The following is a 17,842-nucleotide window of genomic DNA, read 5'->3' as shown; positions in this document are numbered from 1 at the left end:
TGACCACTCTAAGTTTAAGCACTAAAATAACTAAAACTAAAATCTAAAACTTATTTTTAAATATGTATATAGTTTTTATTATGAAAAAACAAAAACACAGCAAGATTTATCTAAATCTTAAACTAAAATGAAAAATAAAACTGAATTCAAAATATTACCAAAAAAAGTTCTCAAGGCAACATTTCAGCTTTATTTCATTTAACGAAAACTTCTTTTTTTTTTTTTTTTGTGTGTGTGTGTGTAGTTTTTAGTTTTAATTTGGCAATAACAGCACTTAGTAAGTAATTAAGTAAAATGAAGTAAATGGGTAATTTGATCCTGTTTGTTTTTTGTTTTGTTTTGTTTTTTTCCACTACTACAAATCAAGATGTAATATTCTATACATGTAATATTCTTTCCCTTCATCAGAGACATCAGTAAAAATTCCCAGCTCTCCTTTAAAACCTTTTTGTACTGGACCTTCCTGGGCTTCTGCCACGCCTTCGTCTTCTTCTTTGGGTCCTACATCCTGATGGGAGAAGACACCACGCTGATGGGAAACGGACAGGTCAGCATCTCTCCGCCTTTATCTCCACCTCGTCTCCTGTTCTGTCATTCAAGCTCATGTGTGTTTGTGGCAGTACTATCATTTTGCTAGCATGAAAGTCTTTGAAATCCCCCACATATAGATCTCCGAGATGCTATCTGAAATATTTAGCTAGAAGCGCTTAAGATAATGAATGCACTTAGACGATAATAACTGTTACTTAGCCTTAGTGACTATTGATTAACTCCAGCTTACAGACACTAAGCATCAATCCTCAAACTAATTACACCGTTATCTGGCACATTTGTACCATACTGTTAGGTGTCAGTGGATGTTGGCTTTTACTACTTATCCATATTCTCTCTCTTTTCTGCTTATCTTTTTCTCTTTCCTGCTCTGCATGCTCTCAGATTTTGCGAGCTAACAGGCAACTGGTAAGAGTTGACTGGATTCCAGTTGATGCATGTGTCCTTTCTAATGACCAGCTGTCTCTGTGGTTTGGTTTAGCACTCGCTGCACGAGTGCCTCTGATCTGTATTCTTTTGATACACTGCCATCCTCAATTACGGGGGTGAGTTGCGAAAAGATTTGGAAGCGCTCCCTCACTCGCCTTTTGCATGATAGCAAATGGCTTCCGACAAGCTGGAATCTCCCTCTGATATAAAGCAATCGAGCAGTGTTTATGACATCCTTCATTTTGGATGAATTGAAACCCTCCAGATATTTAGTTCGTAGAGTCGCACCATACAACATTAACAACCCGGTGGCATAATCTTTTGATACTATCTTTAAAATGTGTTTCTTTCTTGCAGATGTTCGGAAACTGGACGTTTGGCACTTTAGTATTCACTGTGATGGTTATTACGGTAACGCTGAAGGTAAGTCATGCGTAAATGCCTCATAGATGGGTTTGTAAATGACACGTGAGCTTCATTTGCACCGTTCTCTTCACAGCTGGCCTTAGAGACACATTTCTGGACGTGGATGAATCACTTTGTCACATGGGGCTCCATCGCCTTCTACTTCATCTTCTCCTTGTTTTATGGCGGCATCATCTGGTACTGTATTGCCGGTGTTTTCCCATAATGCCTACAGAAGAACAAGCAGAACACTGCGTATAGGTTGTTCTCATGAAATGGTGGCATTTATATGTAATTTTGTGCTTTTTTTTTTTTTTTTTTTTTTTTTTTTTTTTTTACATTTCATTTGAAAAAGTTAATCAATGAACTTTCAAGAAACCGTGTTTTCCCACCTCATATCCAAAGTGTCATCTCTGGCCCTGTTTACACCTGGTATTAACCCTTTGACGCGTACGATCACACCAGTGTGATTAGAACGTTCAGCGCATCACGTGATCAACTGCCAAATTCAAATGTGCGTGCGCGCTTTGGCTGGCGCTAAACCACGCGTGCAGCGGTTTTCATATATTACATATATGCAGTGTTTTCAACCAAATAATGTTTATTTTAGGTTTCAGACATTTAAATACACATGAGTACTAACAAAACAATATATTTAGAGTTTGTAAAATACACAATGATGTCTATAGAAGCGGAAATAACAGCCCTTTCCATTATAATTAGACGACAGGTTTTATTCATAACAGATACACATTGTGAAAGTAACTTTAAAGCTTACTCTATTCTTCCCCAGTTCACCGACTCACTTACTTTCATGTATTTCGGGAGAAGTGGACGAATTCACGGGTTGTAAATCCAACAGATCCAATTCTCTGTGCGGCGCAAACTAACATGGCGGCGCCCATCGAGCATATAGCTCATCTAACATGATCGATATAAAGGTGTTTAAACAGCAAAACACATCCACTTGCACATATTTGACAATCGGAATATCAGATATTTCATGCTATAGTTAACAAATTTGTGAATATTTTGAATAAAAAAGGAAAAATGAGATAAAAGCAGATCATCAGTCATACAGCGCTGCGGTGTGTCACGTAACAAACTATGACGCGTCACCATGGAAGCAATAAAGTGATACGTTCTAAATAACGGTCACCTTAAAAAACTCACGCTGAGGGGTCAGCCAGAATATTTTAAACTTACGTGCGAAAGGGTTAAGATGTGTTTTGGATCACAAATGGACTGATTTCTTCAAGGGGAGGGTCTATGGGCGGGTATATGTATGGGTTTTTGTATGGACAGAATAAGCTCGAGCAATTTACGTATGAACGAGCCAGAGGTGACGGAAAATATACAGAGAGCATCAGCTTTCATTTCTGCTCTGAGAGCCGCAAGACCATGACGAACACGGTGAGTATGTGTAAGAGATCAGGAATGGTGAGAGAACATTGTGCTTAGTACATTTTTCATCTTCAAACCAAACTTGGATCTTCATCCAACAAAATTTAAATCCCGTCTGGCTAGCGCTCTTCTCATAATGTGTACGCATTAGGTCAGTAGGCTTTCGTGGCTGTTCAAACACGTTCGACCACATGAACGTTACCACTATGAAAGCAATCCAGTAGAATGCGTTTTCAACTACCTCTGGAAGTGGTCGAAAGTGGACAAGCTCAAAACTTTTTACACCCCGTTTACACCTGTATTTAGCATCATACACTTGTGATCCGATTGACCAAAATGCATCTTAATACCAGGTGTAAACAGGGCCATAGGCATTATGGGTCTGTTATAGAGGGAGAATTGAAGCGCTGTGTGCTCAGACGCTGTCAAAATAAAAGTCCTGCTTACAACACATCGGCCAAACAGAAAAGTACTGGTGCCGATTATTTAAAAAATGCCAAATACCGATATATTTATATTATATAGTATAGTAACCTAGAATCTTATGTTATATAGTATAGTAATCTAGAACGACTTAAGTCGCTGCTTAAAAGAAGTGTCATAAAATGCAATTGTTGTGTTTTTTTTTTTTGTTTTGTTTTTTGTCCTGTGTGAGAAAATGGAAGTCAAGAACAATGTCTAAATTGGTTGTTGTCCCTTCTAAACCACATTTATTGAATTGCATTGATTTGCTGGAGATAACCGTTTGTTCTTTGACATTGTATCTGGTCCCACATGACCAGCAGCAATGTACTCTGGATTTTAGTCAAGATGTGCTCAATATTTGGCTGTGCCTCTGAAACAATTGCCCATTTGCTTATTAGTTGGATATTTGACAGCACTAGTAGCAGTATCATCAAACCCTTGTTGATTTTGACTAATTGGAGTCTAATTGATTTTATCCCCCTCCGTTAGGCCATTCCTTCACACACAGGACATGTACTTCGTCTTTGTTCAGCTGCTGTCCAGCGGCTCGGCCTGGTTTGCCATCATCATCATCATCATCACCTGCCTGTTTCCAGATGTCATCAAGAAAGTCTTTTACAGGCACCTGCACCCAACCAGCACGCAGAAATCTCAGGTGAGTGTCAGATTTCAAACACAAACACTGAGATGGAGTGAGAGATGAGAATATTGTGTCACATATGTAATTGTGCTATATTTATGCTTTCTAAGTTGACACTGATGAAGTAGTAAAGCATGTGGCTCACGTCACCGCATGATTTCTCACCAGCAGCCCACCTTCACTTGAACTCACTCACAAACTCACTCACACATACTGTATCATACTGCATCAGTACAGCACCAGCATCTTAATATTAAAAATCTTCTGCAGCGGACACTTATTTCTGGACTCTGGAAGTGCAATGCATCTTGTCTCTTTGAATTATGAGAATAAATAATGGCAGGTTATAACGTCATGCTTACTTTCTGTGAATAAGTATTTGTGTAAACATTTTGAAAAAAAACTTCCTCACTGACAGGATGTTAAAGTTCCTCATTTAAGTAACATACTAATTCCTCATTTGAGTGAGACTACGATTGTCACAATACAAAAATTTTAGTAGTCCATACTAGGAATGTGTAAGACTATTCGACTAGTTGATTAAACGATACTGCTGCTGCTAGTCGACTTGAAAAAACTATATATATTTTTATTTTTTTGGCACATTTAATGATTTGTCGTGTTAATGTTACATTTTAAAATTAATATATTATTTTGAAAAGTGTATATCTGTAGTGGAAAACAAAATCATTTAATTTTACCTCAGATTTTGCATGCGTTGGTTTTCTCGGTGACGCTCGCGGCGGGTTCAGAGAAATGTTCACTCAGAAGATAAGCAGGGTGAGGGAGTATTTTGACAGCCTAGACAAAGCTTTTCCGTTTTCTTCGATGTCATGTCAAACTAGCATATAACAATTAAGCTTGCTTATACTACTGGTTATGAGGGCTTACTTCAAGCTTTTCTTTCTCTTCTCAAACCCGAACATGCAAGTCGTTGGTGCCATGGTAACGAAGAACAATACCTTAGCGTGCTGACTATCTGTCTATAATAGACTATTAGGTTTAATTGGTCCTGCACTGCCTATTGATTTAGTTGATTTGAATAAATATAATGTCTAACATTGCTTAAGTGAATACTTAAGTTTTAATATACAATGATAATGCAAGGCAAGCACATCGCATGTCTCTGACCTACTTTTTAGCGGCATTCGGTATGGGATTTGACTGTTCATAGATTAAGTAGTCTATTTCAAATGAATCGCACAGATTGTCTCGGGGGCCCGGGGGTTTAGACTAGTCGACTAGTCGGTTGCAAAATTTCCCTTTAAACCTTTATGAAATTAGTCGTTGCGCACATCCCTAGTCCATACCAATTTTGGTTTTGATTTTGTTCGAGATGACAGCACACCCGTTCATCCGATTTTTGGCTTATTATTGGGGAAGTATATTGGGGACTTAAAGGCACAAACTTTTGCATTTCTGTTGTGTATGAGAAATTTCAAACAGCAAACACTCCAAAAGCTGAACAAAACACTGCTACTCGTATAAACCAAGCAGTGCGGATTAGATAATATATTAGGTGAAAAGTTAAAAATATACATTTTTGTAATGAAACTACGGCTATAAGTGAAACTGTAAGCTCATAAATTTTAGGTTTGGGGTGAGTCCTAATTCCTAGTTGTTTTTAGGTTACTGTTTTGCATAGGACTGTGCTGTTCAGCATGACAACCATCTCACTGCAACATCGGAGTACCACTGGGGGTTGTATTTCAAACCCGGTTTTACGAAAATGAAAGTTCAGTGAAGTTTAAATCTTTGTTAACAAAATAAATAATGCAGATAGCAACCAAATGTTACTTCGCCAATATGGAAAATTTGGATTTGTGCCGAATGAGAGAGACAAGCCCAAAAATGTGACACAATTTTTGTATTATCCTACATTTTTTAATTATTTATTTTTTGCTTTTTTTTTGCCTTTATTTGGATAGGACAGTCCAAAAGGTGACAAAAAGAGAAGTGGGAGAAAGATTAATTCCCTGCGTCTCACCCTCTGCCTTTTTTCACAGGGGGATAAAATGTTTATATAAGTGAGACAGTAACTGAAGTTGAGCGTCTATTGCTGCAGTACAGTTCTGTGCCATCAGCACATGCTGCCCTGCGGATGACACCTGATAGTTTTGAAGTGCATTGTATCTGCGTCTGCTGCTTGTTTCCTGTTTCCTGTCTTTGTCATTTCTGAATGTGTGTGGTGAGTGGTCTGTAGTGTCTTAGTGTGTATAAATGCACATGTGACTTTTCTTTCTCTTCACTGACCCTCTGTGTTCTGTAGATGTACACCAACCGTGTGGCTATAGGTGATGACTTCATCGCACTTCAGCCTCTGTCCAGAGCCAAGAATCAGCTGGGCAAGATTAGGTAGAGTAGGAGAGACACTCTCACACTGCATGCGGTGGAAAAACTAACAAGCACTCAAAGATAACCCAGAGAGGAGAGTGAAATAAACAACAGATGTGCTTTCACTCTGCATGTGTAACCCGTACCTGCAAGTGCATGTAGGTCAGATTTAAACCAGACGTGGCCGTGTTTGGAGATGTTTCCTCGTGCAGCATGGGCTTGAGCTCACTGCTCTTTGTACACCCGCTTATGAAATCTTTTTCTCTGAAAAAAAATTGTATACCTGGACTGCATGCTCCCAAAACGATTGTTTGTTTTTTTTTGTTTTTGTTTTTTTTTAGTCTCTACCAACGAGCAGAGAAATGATCTCCAGTCCAGCTACAGCAAGACATCAGTAAAAATGCTTACTTTAAATCTGAATTTGACGGTGTGGAAATTCAGCAAACATTTTTCAGATCTTAAAATTGACCAGACAAAACCCACCAACTTCTGTTGTTGGGTTTCTAAACCCACACTTTGTTTCAAAACCTAGTGACCTGTCTTCCTGTTTACTTCCTTCTAAGGCAGCATCCTACACTCTTAAAAAATGTTCCAAAAGTGGCTTTTTGACGCAATATAGAAGCAGCAAAATGGCTATATAGAAGATCTATTTTGGGTTCCAAAGTGCCTTTCAGTGAACAGTTCTAAACTTAGTGTTAAGAACATTTTAATAATCTAAAGAACTCTTTTCCACTAAAGAACGTTTTGTGGAATGGAAAGGTTCCATGGATGTTAAGCCCAGGACACACCAAGCTGTTGATTGGCCGTAGAGCAACGTCGGATCGTTTTTAAGCCATCTGGGTTTTTCAGATGGCTTAAAATTCAGCATGGCTGGCGATTCAGCATGTAGTCAGGAGAGAGAGAGAACTCTTGATTTGCTGTTCGGTTTAGTGAACAAGTCGAAGCGTGAGAATAATAGCAAAAGAGTGAGCAAACAAGTCAAGGCGGTACAGACAGAAGGCTTGTTTTAATTTTACATCATGTACCTGAGTGTTCCTGGGTGAATGTTTAATATTAACGTGAGTCAGCCATATTTCTCTTGGTGTGTTCATGTGCAGTTTTTTTGCCCCAACGCGAGGCGACAACACAGTCGGCTTTTATGCTAGTTCTTTGGTGTCGGTTTGGTGTGACCCTACCCTTAAACGTTCTTCATGGAACCAGATGCTAGTAAAGAACCTTTATTTAACTATTTCAATAAGAGTGTAACTGAAATGGAAGCTTATAAGTAACTGATCTGGAACATATTCCAGAACATAGTCTCATGTAAAATACAAAATCGAGTAGACTCACAATTCTTTTCAGTAAAGTGTAATGTTAGCATGTTGCTAATACATAAAGTTGTGGCCACATTTACCATTGCAAGAATATCACCTGATGGACTTCTGCTGGTGAATAGATTTCCCTTGGTGAATTTCATGTCATGTGCAAGTTTGGTAAACTTTGACTCATAAATTTGCAACAAGCAACCAATAGCAAGACTCTTGGTTTGGCAGTGACATTTTTGTGGGTGGAAATTCGTAATTTAGGAACAAAGCAAAAATGATGGTCCACAATGGATGAACTACTGATTCTGGTGATGTCTACTCAACCATTTTTGCATAAACCTGCACTTCAAAATTATAAAATGATCCATAAAAAAGGATGCTGTTTGGGAAGCAGTTATTTAGGGTTGGTTTGTTTGCTAGACAGCAGAATAGCTTTGGATGTATATTTTGTCATTATTCCCATATCATTCACTGTATTCAACACAATGCGTTCTTGGATTGCTTTCTCTGCAAGGAATATGGGATGCTGCCTTAAAATTTGGTCAAAAGTTTTTTTTGGAACAGCCTTCCAATCGTTAGAGTGCCCGGATGCCTTAAAATGCTATCTGCGTAAGCAGATCACTAGGTTTTGCAACAGAGCCTTCAACTTCAGAAGAAGTGTTTTCTTGCAGTAGACCTGGGGCAGTTTCAATGCTCGTTCACCTTTCTTCTGTTTTCATCCGTTTGGGAGACTTACCGCGTTGTTTTGTTCTTCCAGATGGAAGCGGATAAGGTTTCAGTCAGCTCAGAATATGACACTGCTGAAATCGGGAGCAGAGGGGAGGACAATCGGCCACTGATCGCTGCTTTTCCTCCACCTCTGGTGCAGCCCCACCCTTCCCCTAGGTAGTACTCTACCCCCTCTCAGGCCTCCGTCTGTGTGTGTACAGTATGGGACCGCCATGACCCAAACATCCTGTCACGTGACACTAGTTCTCCCTGTGATGTAACCAGGAGCGGGGTTGCTCTGGGTGGCACTTAAAGCTGGCATGAGTCTTAGATCTTTGTCCGTTACATTACTATCCATTCGCTGGAGTCTCAGCTGGACTAATCTAATCTTCGTCTCAAGTGCCTTATGTATGCATGTCTTTATAATCATCTTTATTTTTCCCCTCGCTCATTGTGATATTGCTTTTGTATTAGTATGACATCAGTATTTTTTAAAAGCAATCACTTGTTTGTATTTTCATCAACTTTGATTGAATGAGCTGCTGTTTTTTCCATCATAAATGAACAGTTACTGACCGCTATGTGTGATTCACTAATGGTTGTTAGTAAAGCTTATGCTACGGGGATTTCTTTATAATTATAATAGCATGTTTTTGTCATACTATGGCCATGTATACACTGCAGGCAAATATGGTTGTCACTCTGCTCCTGCTTAATTCCATTAAGTGTAGAGTTTTTAGTAATTTACTCCTGAAAAAATTGTGGTAGCGACAATTAAACTTATTTTTTAAAACTTAACTACTTAATTAAATGCATATACTGATGTTTACCAAACTGTTTTTTAATGCAGTGTTAGGGCTGCGACTAACAATTATTTCGATAATCATTTAATATGTTGATTATTTCTTTGATTAATCAATTAACTTTGATTAACCCCCAAAAATAAAATAAAAATTGAGACAAACATTTCTGTCAAAGCAACGTACAGGGCAAAATAATAACTAATATTCATAGTTATAATAATGTTCATTGAAAGTGCTTAATAAAAAGCATTCTAATGTTTCGGACAACTTTTGGTTGTGCACTTTTCACACAACAGCTCATTCTGTATCCTCCACTATTTTCCAGATGTTCTTTGTCCATATAAATGCATAACTCGCTCCTTTAAAGTCCAGTGACTAGAAATGTTTTCTATGCACAGACGTGATAAATCAATAATCAAATTGTTGATATATTTTCATTATCGATTTTATCGATTCGTTGTTGCAGCTCTAATTAAGTGTCACCTTTTTTTTTTTTTTTTTTTTTTTTTTTTGGCCACCAAAACTAATTATTTTGCCAACTTTTTTGGTTTACAGTTCAGAAGTGACTCCTATATTCAGTACACACAGTAAAAGATTTGGCGATTGACGCGCATTTTCAAACTTGAGCTTTTACTTCAAACCCAAGTTTCACATCAGTTTGATTTGACTATTTGAAAGCAGTTTTCTCGCTTCAGGTATGTAGTGCTCAATTAAACTCAGGTTGAGACCAAGAACTCAACAATTTGCTACAGTAAGTGAGCCCTTGTACAGTTTCAGCCACAGCTGTTCATATGACTCTCTTGCCTCTACAGATACTCAACGGGTAAATGTGATTTATTAATATCTAGAACATTTATTTGTAGCTGAAATAAAATGACAGCAGCGTCGTTTTTCATTTGGTGGTTAGTCATACCCTCCAGCGATTATTGGACAGGTTCTGCTTTTGATTAGAACTGCTCGTTGTTTACAATTACAGGACACGGTTAAAGTCACACTGCATTTAATCTTTCAGCAACTTCCTGCTAATATTGATTTTTAGCAGAACTGCCAAGGTCGATGTCGTAATAGCTAAATCTTTAACCCAGAACATGGTCAAACACAGGCTAACAAGAAACATGGACTGTATTTCTGCCATGGCTGAATGTGTTGGAGATTGGAGATTGTCGGCCATTATATTTCACAATATTTGTTAGCTAGGTCAATCATCAAACAACATTTCATCTAGAAATAAGTGCGCATATACCTAAACTTCTCGTTTATGCATTAGTCAACAAACACATTTGTCTCAAGACTGCTAATTCTGCAAGGCATGCTAAAGAGGGTCAAGAAGGATTTAATGTTAATATTTGTAATTTGCATAATGCCTAGTCAGGTTGCCTGAGAGAGATCAAAGAATTGACTTCCTCAATTCTGGCTGCATACACTCTTTTTCCTCCTTGGATGGTTTTTGAGTGAATCTGATTGGGAATCTGATTTGAATAAAGACTTGTTGGAGTGCTCAGGCTGTAATTTAACATGCAGGTCTTTAGCATTGTCGTCAGTAATTGAGTATTGAGTAAAGGAGTTAAATGGAACTGTAATTTCTGTCCAGGGCAGAGGCCAAGGATGTCTGTGTTTCTGAAGAGACTGCATCATTCTTTTTTTTCTCTTTTTTTTTTTTTTTTCTTTTGGTCATTCATTGTCTCATTTCAGACCTCTCATGTATATGTATAACCATACACTGCATTTATGTTTTGAGTTCGGTGTTTCAAGCTATGCCTCCTATTATTGGGATGACCAGATGTCCTGTATTTGAGGCTCTGTTCAGGTGTTATTTAAACATGCATCTTATTTTAACATGCAACATTTTAACTTTCCTCAAATAGTGTACAAATTGGTGCACCATTACTTTTTTCATTTAAAGTAATAAAAGCACAAATACCAAATATTACATTACACACCACTCAAAGATCTTAATGGTCTTGACCTACTCAAGTTCTCTGACATAATGTATTGAACTGACATTTGATTCATTGTACAAAAAAACAAAAACTCAAATAAAGTTAGTGTAAGAAATATGATCAAACTAATATTTACTGAAAAATTTAAAAAGGTTTATGACTACAAACTACAAACCAAAGTTTGGCTTCATGTAGCTGAAAATAATAAATAATGAAGTAAAAATAATGAAAATAATCCACAACAAATTTCATTATCTGTAATTGAGGTCTATGTATTGCTTCTCAGTCACATCATTTTACACCCAAGGTGTGCTTCAGTTTTTACCATAGACTGTATAAAAAAAATAAATAAATAAATAAATAAAAAATAATGGAAGTTGTGAATGAAGCCAGAATATCCCAAGCCTGCGCAGTAGTGATCCAGAGGTGGAGCCGCGGTATCAAGGTCCCGCCCACACTCCCACAGACTCTAATCACAAGCACAGCTATCAATCATGATGTTACTCTGTTTTTATAGCATCAAATAAATAACTAATACCAAACTTATTAGAAGAACGGCCACTTGAACATACATCAGCATAAGAACTACCTAAATTGTCAGAAACCATCTTTGACAAAATAAAATTATATGAAGTGTAATTGGATTTTTTTAGTTTGGCCTACATCCCATTCAGTTACATGGAGAGTGCGGGGTTTATGACCTTTACTGCAGCCAGCCACCCAAGGGGTGATCGAAATGTTTTGTCTTCACTTTTCAGGATGTGTGCAGCACATAAGCTAGGTTATGTGTAAACTGTGAGTGACATATTTCGTCAACATTATAGTATGCACATATTGTACATGCTCAACTTGATTTTCTTAACCGTGCATACTAGCTTGTGTTTTTTTCTTTTTTTGCACTTAATTAGTTGGACCACAAGGTGGCAACACTAAGCTGTTTTGTTGTATCACAGTCGAAAAAGAAATGAAAGACAGAACAACAAACTACTGTAAAAGCACCAACAATAGACGTCCAAGTTGATGAGCGCTTTTGTGAGGTGGTTAAGAGATACTCGCTACTGTAGTTTAAAGGAGTAGAACATACAGTTTTATCGCTCCTGTCTTCTGGACAAAAATAGTACAGATCTGGAGCCTATCTATGCAAGCTATCAAGTGAAGTATACTTTGAAAGGCTACGTGTTCTTCAGTATGCATCTTTGTATACTTTGGACTTTTCAGTACTAAAAGACACATTTCTATGAACAAAGCTGATTAATGCATTCAAAAAGACATACAATGAAGAAAATCACCACAAGCAATTACAAAATAAGAGTGAGGCCCATTTTAAACACCTTAAGTTTCAAGCCTAATTTTGTGCCCTGTTTGTGAAAGTGCTGTTGTAAAATGTAAGATTATACATTTTGATGTGTAAAGAGTCTCCGATATGACAAAATTAAGACATCTAGTCATTGCCTATTATGGATGTCAGTGAGCAAATTATATGTTTGTTAGAAACTGTTTGGTTTCATGCTTTTCATCTCTTTCGTGTTCTGGCTCACCTCTCTTTCTTTTTTCAGTTTATTGAGGCCTACCAGGGCATCGGATGCGTGGACTCCATGTGCTGTTTCTCAGAGGGGCAAAACGCCTGCTCACGGCTGGGCCGGCTGGTGGAGCGAATAATGGGCCGATGCGACCCCGCTCGGGCCACAAGGTGCGACCTCTCTCTCTCTAGCCTCTGCTGTAAGCACATCTCCTACAAGCTGGAGCACGATGAGCCAGCAGCACTGGATGAGTGAGGGCTGCCACCGCACTCAAAGCATTCCCTAAAGATTACAGTGTAGAATTTAAGACAGAAACGGGTGCATTCATTTGCCTTTAATGTAACAAAGTTTAGCTAGAAGTTCAAGAAAGCTTTGTCACCTGGGAGGCTCCAGGTACGTACGTATACAAGAAGACATAGAAAATTGTCATGGAGTTACTTTGAGTCTGCTCTGCCATTGTCTTCGTCTTTCATCGTCTTTATCTTCTTTCGAGGTGCGTCCTTCTTTGCTGGTGTCGCTTTTCGTGTCTTCTCTATGTAGCAGATAAATGTTCTCTGCTGAAGATTCACCATAAATTTTGTGCCTCATATGAGTCCATAATCGCTGAAGCCATCTCGTCATCCTTGTTCTCAGACATCACACCTAGTTATTAGCAAGGCAAACGTTTATAGCGCCAATTTATGCAAGTATATGCTTGTCGAATGTTGGACTATATGACTTGATCCATGTCATTACGTGTTCTGAGACGTTGCATCCCTGTTCAAGTGTTTTAATCTGCGTCTTAGTCTTTGCCTTGCGTGTGTTCCTCTCCTTGGAGGGGTTTGTGATGGCATGCGACTGTAATGCACTCCTAAGCCTCAGCTTTTAGTGTAATCGTTTTGACTGTCTGTATCCGCACTTTGAGAAGCAGGGCGCTTCTGAAGCTACTCCACAGTGGTGAAATGAGTACACGGAGACCTGGTCTCACTAAATTTAAGATTCCTGTTCCAGTTTTACTGCTAGAACACTGCCACTGAAGAGCAGGGTACTAGTGAAGACCTCTGCTCTGACTGGCCAATGGTAGCCACGGTCAAAAGCTACCGCCGCTGTGATCGGCTCATTTATTGCAAAGGCAAAATCAACAAGGGACCATATCATGAGTGAGTGAGACACTGGTAACTGTAGTCTCCAAGAGGATTTTTGAATTGCTTTTGTAATTTTAAACTTGAAGCCTTACGGAAGTCAAATCAGTCTGTCTAACTGCATGGAGGCAGCATTTCATATTCAGTGTGTTAAGTGGTCGGTGAATGCCAGAGTGTCTGTTCTACCTAGACAGTTTACTCTGCTTTATCGCTGTTCGTTTACCCTGTTTTTCCATCTCCGTCTTGTCTATCTCAAATGAAGCTTCTAAACAATTATACATTGTTTCATTTATCAGTGGTCTGTACTGCTTTTCTTCCATTTGTCTTCAGACTAGTGGTTCTCAACTGGTAGGACACGGTGTGTCCAAAACTGGGTTACATGTTGCGGTTTTAAATTTGTAATAGGAAAGATAAACATTTCCCATATCGTTGGAGCTTATGGCTTTGTGAGCCGCACTTCATGTAGCACTATTTGCGCTTCAGACAATCTGAGTTTGAGTCCCGGCTCATAGACTTTTACTGATCTCGTCTCCCACTTTGCTTCCTGCCAATTCTCTATACAGCAATGTCACAATACAGGCAAAAATGGCAAAAATAAATTTTAAAAAACACACTTCCCATTTCTTATATGTCTGTGCATCAGACGTCATGCCCACAGACCGTTGGCTGAACATCTGATGCATTATGGCACACAAATTTGAAAACACTTCAGTTTCGAAGTCGTCATCTGGTTGGTTGAAAGATGCTGTGATGCCAAACCCCCTTATGGAAAAAGCAAGCTGTTGTGTTTACAACTGTGACAATGAGCACTTATCAGGATCTAAATGCTGGATTTTTAAAATTATGTGAAGTATGTAAAGTTTGTGGCATAGACTCTTTAAAATACGTCCAAGTGTTTTACACACCGTTCTGTTATTGTAGGGACATCGGCATTGCATTTTCAAGCCCCTAAACATGACGCAGAACAAAACAAACTTTGATTGGCTGCTTTACATGTCAGTCAGACGGCCTCTTGGGCATTCCTTGGCCAATGAAAGCCCAGACCTTTTGCCGTCAGTCTGAAGGTCTGGCTACGCAAGAGTAGGCAGACGCCAGCATGCCCTCATCCTCCAAAACAAGCAGTGTTTCTTTACCCTTGCGTAGCTTTGTTCAATGTGCTTTTGTATGATTTTGGCACTTGGGTCATCACTTGATGTCCACAGCAAAACCAGTTGAGAACCACTGCTTTAGACAATGAAAGAGATTGTTTACTATGGTATGAAGTCAGTAAGCCACATTTACCGTGAATATACATACATTTAATCAAATAAATGCAAACACACACTCTAATTTAAACTTTTTACCTCTTCAAGATCTTAAAACGGTTGTCTTCATCTGCAACATATGAAGATGGTACATTTAATTTGACCTCTACTACTTTCTTACACGTAATCCAAAGATAATTGCATTACTGTAGCTATCGGTGTATTCTTGATCTTATATAGCATGGACCTATATAGTATGGCTGTTCTTTAAGGGGATTAGTCCTTTTGATAAAGACAATGCCCTCTGGTGTTCAAGAGTAGCAGGTATGGCGTTTGAGGAATACAGCTTTGGAGCGGCTTCGATCCTCAAGGGCTGCTTAATTCCACTCTATTTACAAATATAATATAAATTTTATAGTAAACCTATATACACATATTTTTCTACAAGCAATAGATTTATGTTATGAATTAGTTTCTATATTTACTTATATGCTGTAAATAATCTTTGTTTCATATATAGGTATCATACCCTACATATTATGCCTAGAAAAAGGTTAATACTTTCATAAGAATGTAATCTATGTAAATGTCAAGGCTGTGGAAGGATGTTGTGTTTATATTTGTTTATTGTCCATCAACCATGCACATTAACCCATCCTGCACTAACATGTCCTCATCCATTTCTCCATTGGCTGCGACTCTTGTCTGCTGCATACTGATCTTCATGCACTAAGAGTTAATTTAAAGAGAGATTTAGAAATATACTCTTGCAACCTAATTAATAACTCATTTACACAATAGCAAGACAGTAAACCTAACAGGATACAAATAAAGAGCTAAAGTTAGCTATTCCTCAGTGATTGTTTGAGTTACACAAGGTGTCAATTTAAAGTAAATTTTATTAATTTTTAAACCATCATTTTGAAATTAATCTTACAAGCATTTTGGACATTTTAATCTAACAGGATGAATTTTTTATTTTTTTAAGTGAGACAAATCAAGTAATGTTCTGAACACGTCTCCAAACTATCCACACTGTCCCCCTCATTGTTCGCAATTTCCTTGATACTTCCAGATCTTGGAGCGACTCTGACACCTTCTTCTCCAATGACCGGAGCATCCTGACGCTCTCACCCATGGAGGTCTCTCATTGCTAATGCACCAGCCCAAAAAGGAAACAGCCGGCCTACCCTTTACCCCTTCCCCCTGCCCTTGTCCAATCACCAGCCAGACTTTCACAGATGTCACACTTTAAAAGCTCTGTTAATCAGAGTGTCACGTCATATGTGATCAGCAACAAAGGATACGCAGCAGGTTCCTCCAAAAACCAAAGGATGTGTCTAACTTGAAAGTTTCCGCTGCTCGTAAACCATGGAACTGTACAAAAAGGGCCACCATCTTTCCTGAGGAAAATGAGGGGGTCTGTTTGAAGCCATAATTTCCTCTTTTAATTGCCTGATTTTCAAGGTATTAAATGTGAGCGCAGTGTAGCTCTAGCTCACAAACCTGTAGCCTCCTACCCTAAGATGCCTACCTGTACACCCAGACTGTCTTGGTTTGTACAGATTATCTTGATGCATGAATGTTGCGGAGTTTTTGATGGAAACCTCGCATATCGTTCTTGAACTCAATCACTTTAACCTCCATCAGTCGTGTGCCTGCATATTATTTCTCGTTTCCTCTGTCTTGCACATGCTAAATTGTCATTTCTAACTATTGTCATCAGTTCATTTATCATTGTTGCTGTGTTCCTTGTTTTTCTGCTTGTGTTGCTAACCACTTGTCAAAGCTGTTTGATTATTTTGTTTTGTGTGTATGCGTGTGTGTATTTAATCGTGTAAGAGGGCATAGTCTGATATTCATCCTACATGGACTGTGGGTTATTGTAAAGTCGGAGCATTGAGACAACCGTTTTAAACTTGCTTAGATCAACTATATTGAAGTTTATGATATCAGACTGCATGCTACACTTTGGTCATTCTGTCTCAATAACCCTGTAACAGAGGCCTAAGTGAACTGGATGATAAAAATGCTCCATTTTTGAGGAGTCTAGTCTTGGGATTTCTCTTTTTTTTTTGCTGCAAAGGGCGAGACAGTTTGAAATCTGGTGCCGTGACCCGGGTGGCAGTTGGAGAATCAGATTTTATGATGGAGTATAGTTACGTTTTGAATTGTGGATTACTCTATTTTGGTACTTCTCTTTAGTTTTTATTTGTATATCACTTCTCACATCAATGTTCAAACCTGAATCCTGACCGCTGATCATAACTGTTTCAAATCTTGTGTTGAAATCCAGCGGCTGAATTGTTTTGCTATATAATGTGTTTTCATGAATTATATAGCAATGCAGTATGCCACTTGTTACTCAGAGACATTAGCAATAAGACTCAATCTAGACTGGACTTACCTGATCTAGCTGTGATGTCAATCATCCATGTTGCGGTTTTATCTTTTTTTGTGTAAACATATGTTCTTCTAATTGTACTCTCCTTACAGTGAATATGATTATTTGCCGATGTTTATGAAAGTTCTATTTACAGAATAAATACATTTGCAAAATCTAGTGTTTTGTTATTATTCCACATTTCAGTTTTTGTGCAATTTCACAATGCAGTAGACATCTTACAATTGTTTAGATTTGTGAAAATTTATTTTATTTTATAAGACAATGAAGAAATTTTGCCAACCTATTTGGCCAGATTCTACTCAAAAAATATTTTTCGAAGTTTCAAAGATTACTGGAGTATGTTTTACAAGAAAATGCAATTTCACAGTCTTTCTACTTCAAAATTTAATTTACTTCAATGTTACTTGCTGTTTCTTTGTAATTATGACATTTCTGAGTGCAAATTGTTTCAAATTAAATCCTACACCATTTTTTTGTTCAGTGTAATTGTGAACCCTATTAACAGTGGCAAGAGGGAACAACACTCAAGAGACATCTCTGTGCTAAGCAGTTTTTACAATTATTTT

At 38.1% G+C, this 17,842-nt stretch overlaps 1 protein-coding gene across 6 annotated transcripts in view; it reads left to right on the top strand.

Annotated features, from left to right (window-relative positions):
- LOC127520123 (phospholipid-transporting ATPase IF-like) overlaps positions 1-17,428 on the top strand; it is a 58,581-nt gene extending 41,153 nt beyond the window's left edge. The window contains exons 25-32 of one of the 6 annotated variants that reach the window (XM_051907972.1): positions 409-547; positions 937-960; positions 1,339-1,404; positions 1,481-1,584; positions 3,745-3,910; positions 8,291-8,418; positions 12,541-12,674; positions 15,945-17,428. In XM_051907972.1, the coding sequence (XP_051763932.1) occupies positions 409-547; positions 937-960; positions 1,339-1,404; positions 1,481-1,584; positions 3,745-3,910; positions 8,291-8,418; positions 12,541-12,643 (730 nt within the window). In that variant the 3' untranslated portion in view covers positions 12,644-12,674; positions 15,945-17,428. Of the gene's footprint in view, positions 1-408; positions 548-936; positions 961-1,338; positions 1,405-1,480; positions 1,585-3,744; positions 3,911-6,164; positions 6,251-8,290; positions 8,419-12,540; positions 12,675-15,944 lie in introns of those variants that run through there. The other 5 variants (XM_051907976.1, XM_051907977.1, XM_051907974.1 and 2 more) reach the window with 5 other exon arrangements.
- The last annotated feature ends 414 nt before the right edge of the window (positions 17,429-17,842 follow it).

The sequence above is a fragment of the Ctenopharyngodon idella genome, chromosome 10 (genome assembly GCF_019924925.1).
Source record: "Ctenopharyngodon idella isolate HZGC_01 chromosome 10, HZGC01, whole genome shotgun sequence".
NCBI lineage: Eukaryota > Metazoa > Chordata > Actinopteri > Cypriniformes > Xenocyprididae > Ctenopharyngodon > Ctenopharyngodon idella.
The sequence above is the reverse complement of the archived record's forward strand: the minus strand, read 5'-3'. Positions and strand labels throughout refer to the sequence as shown.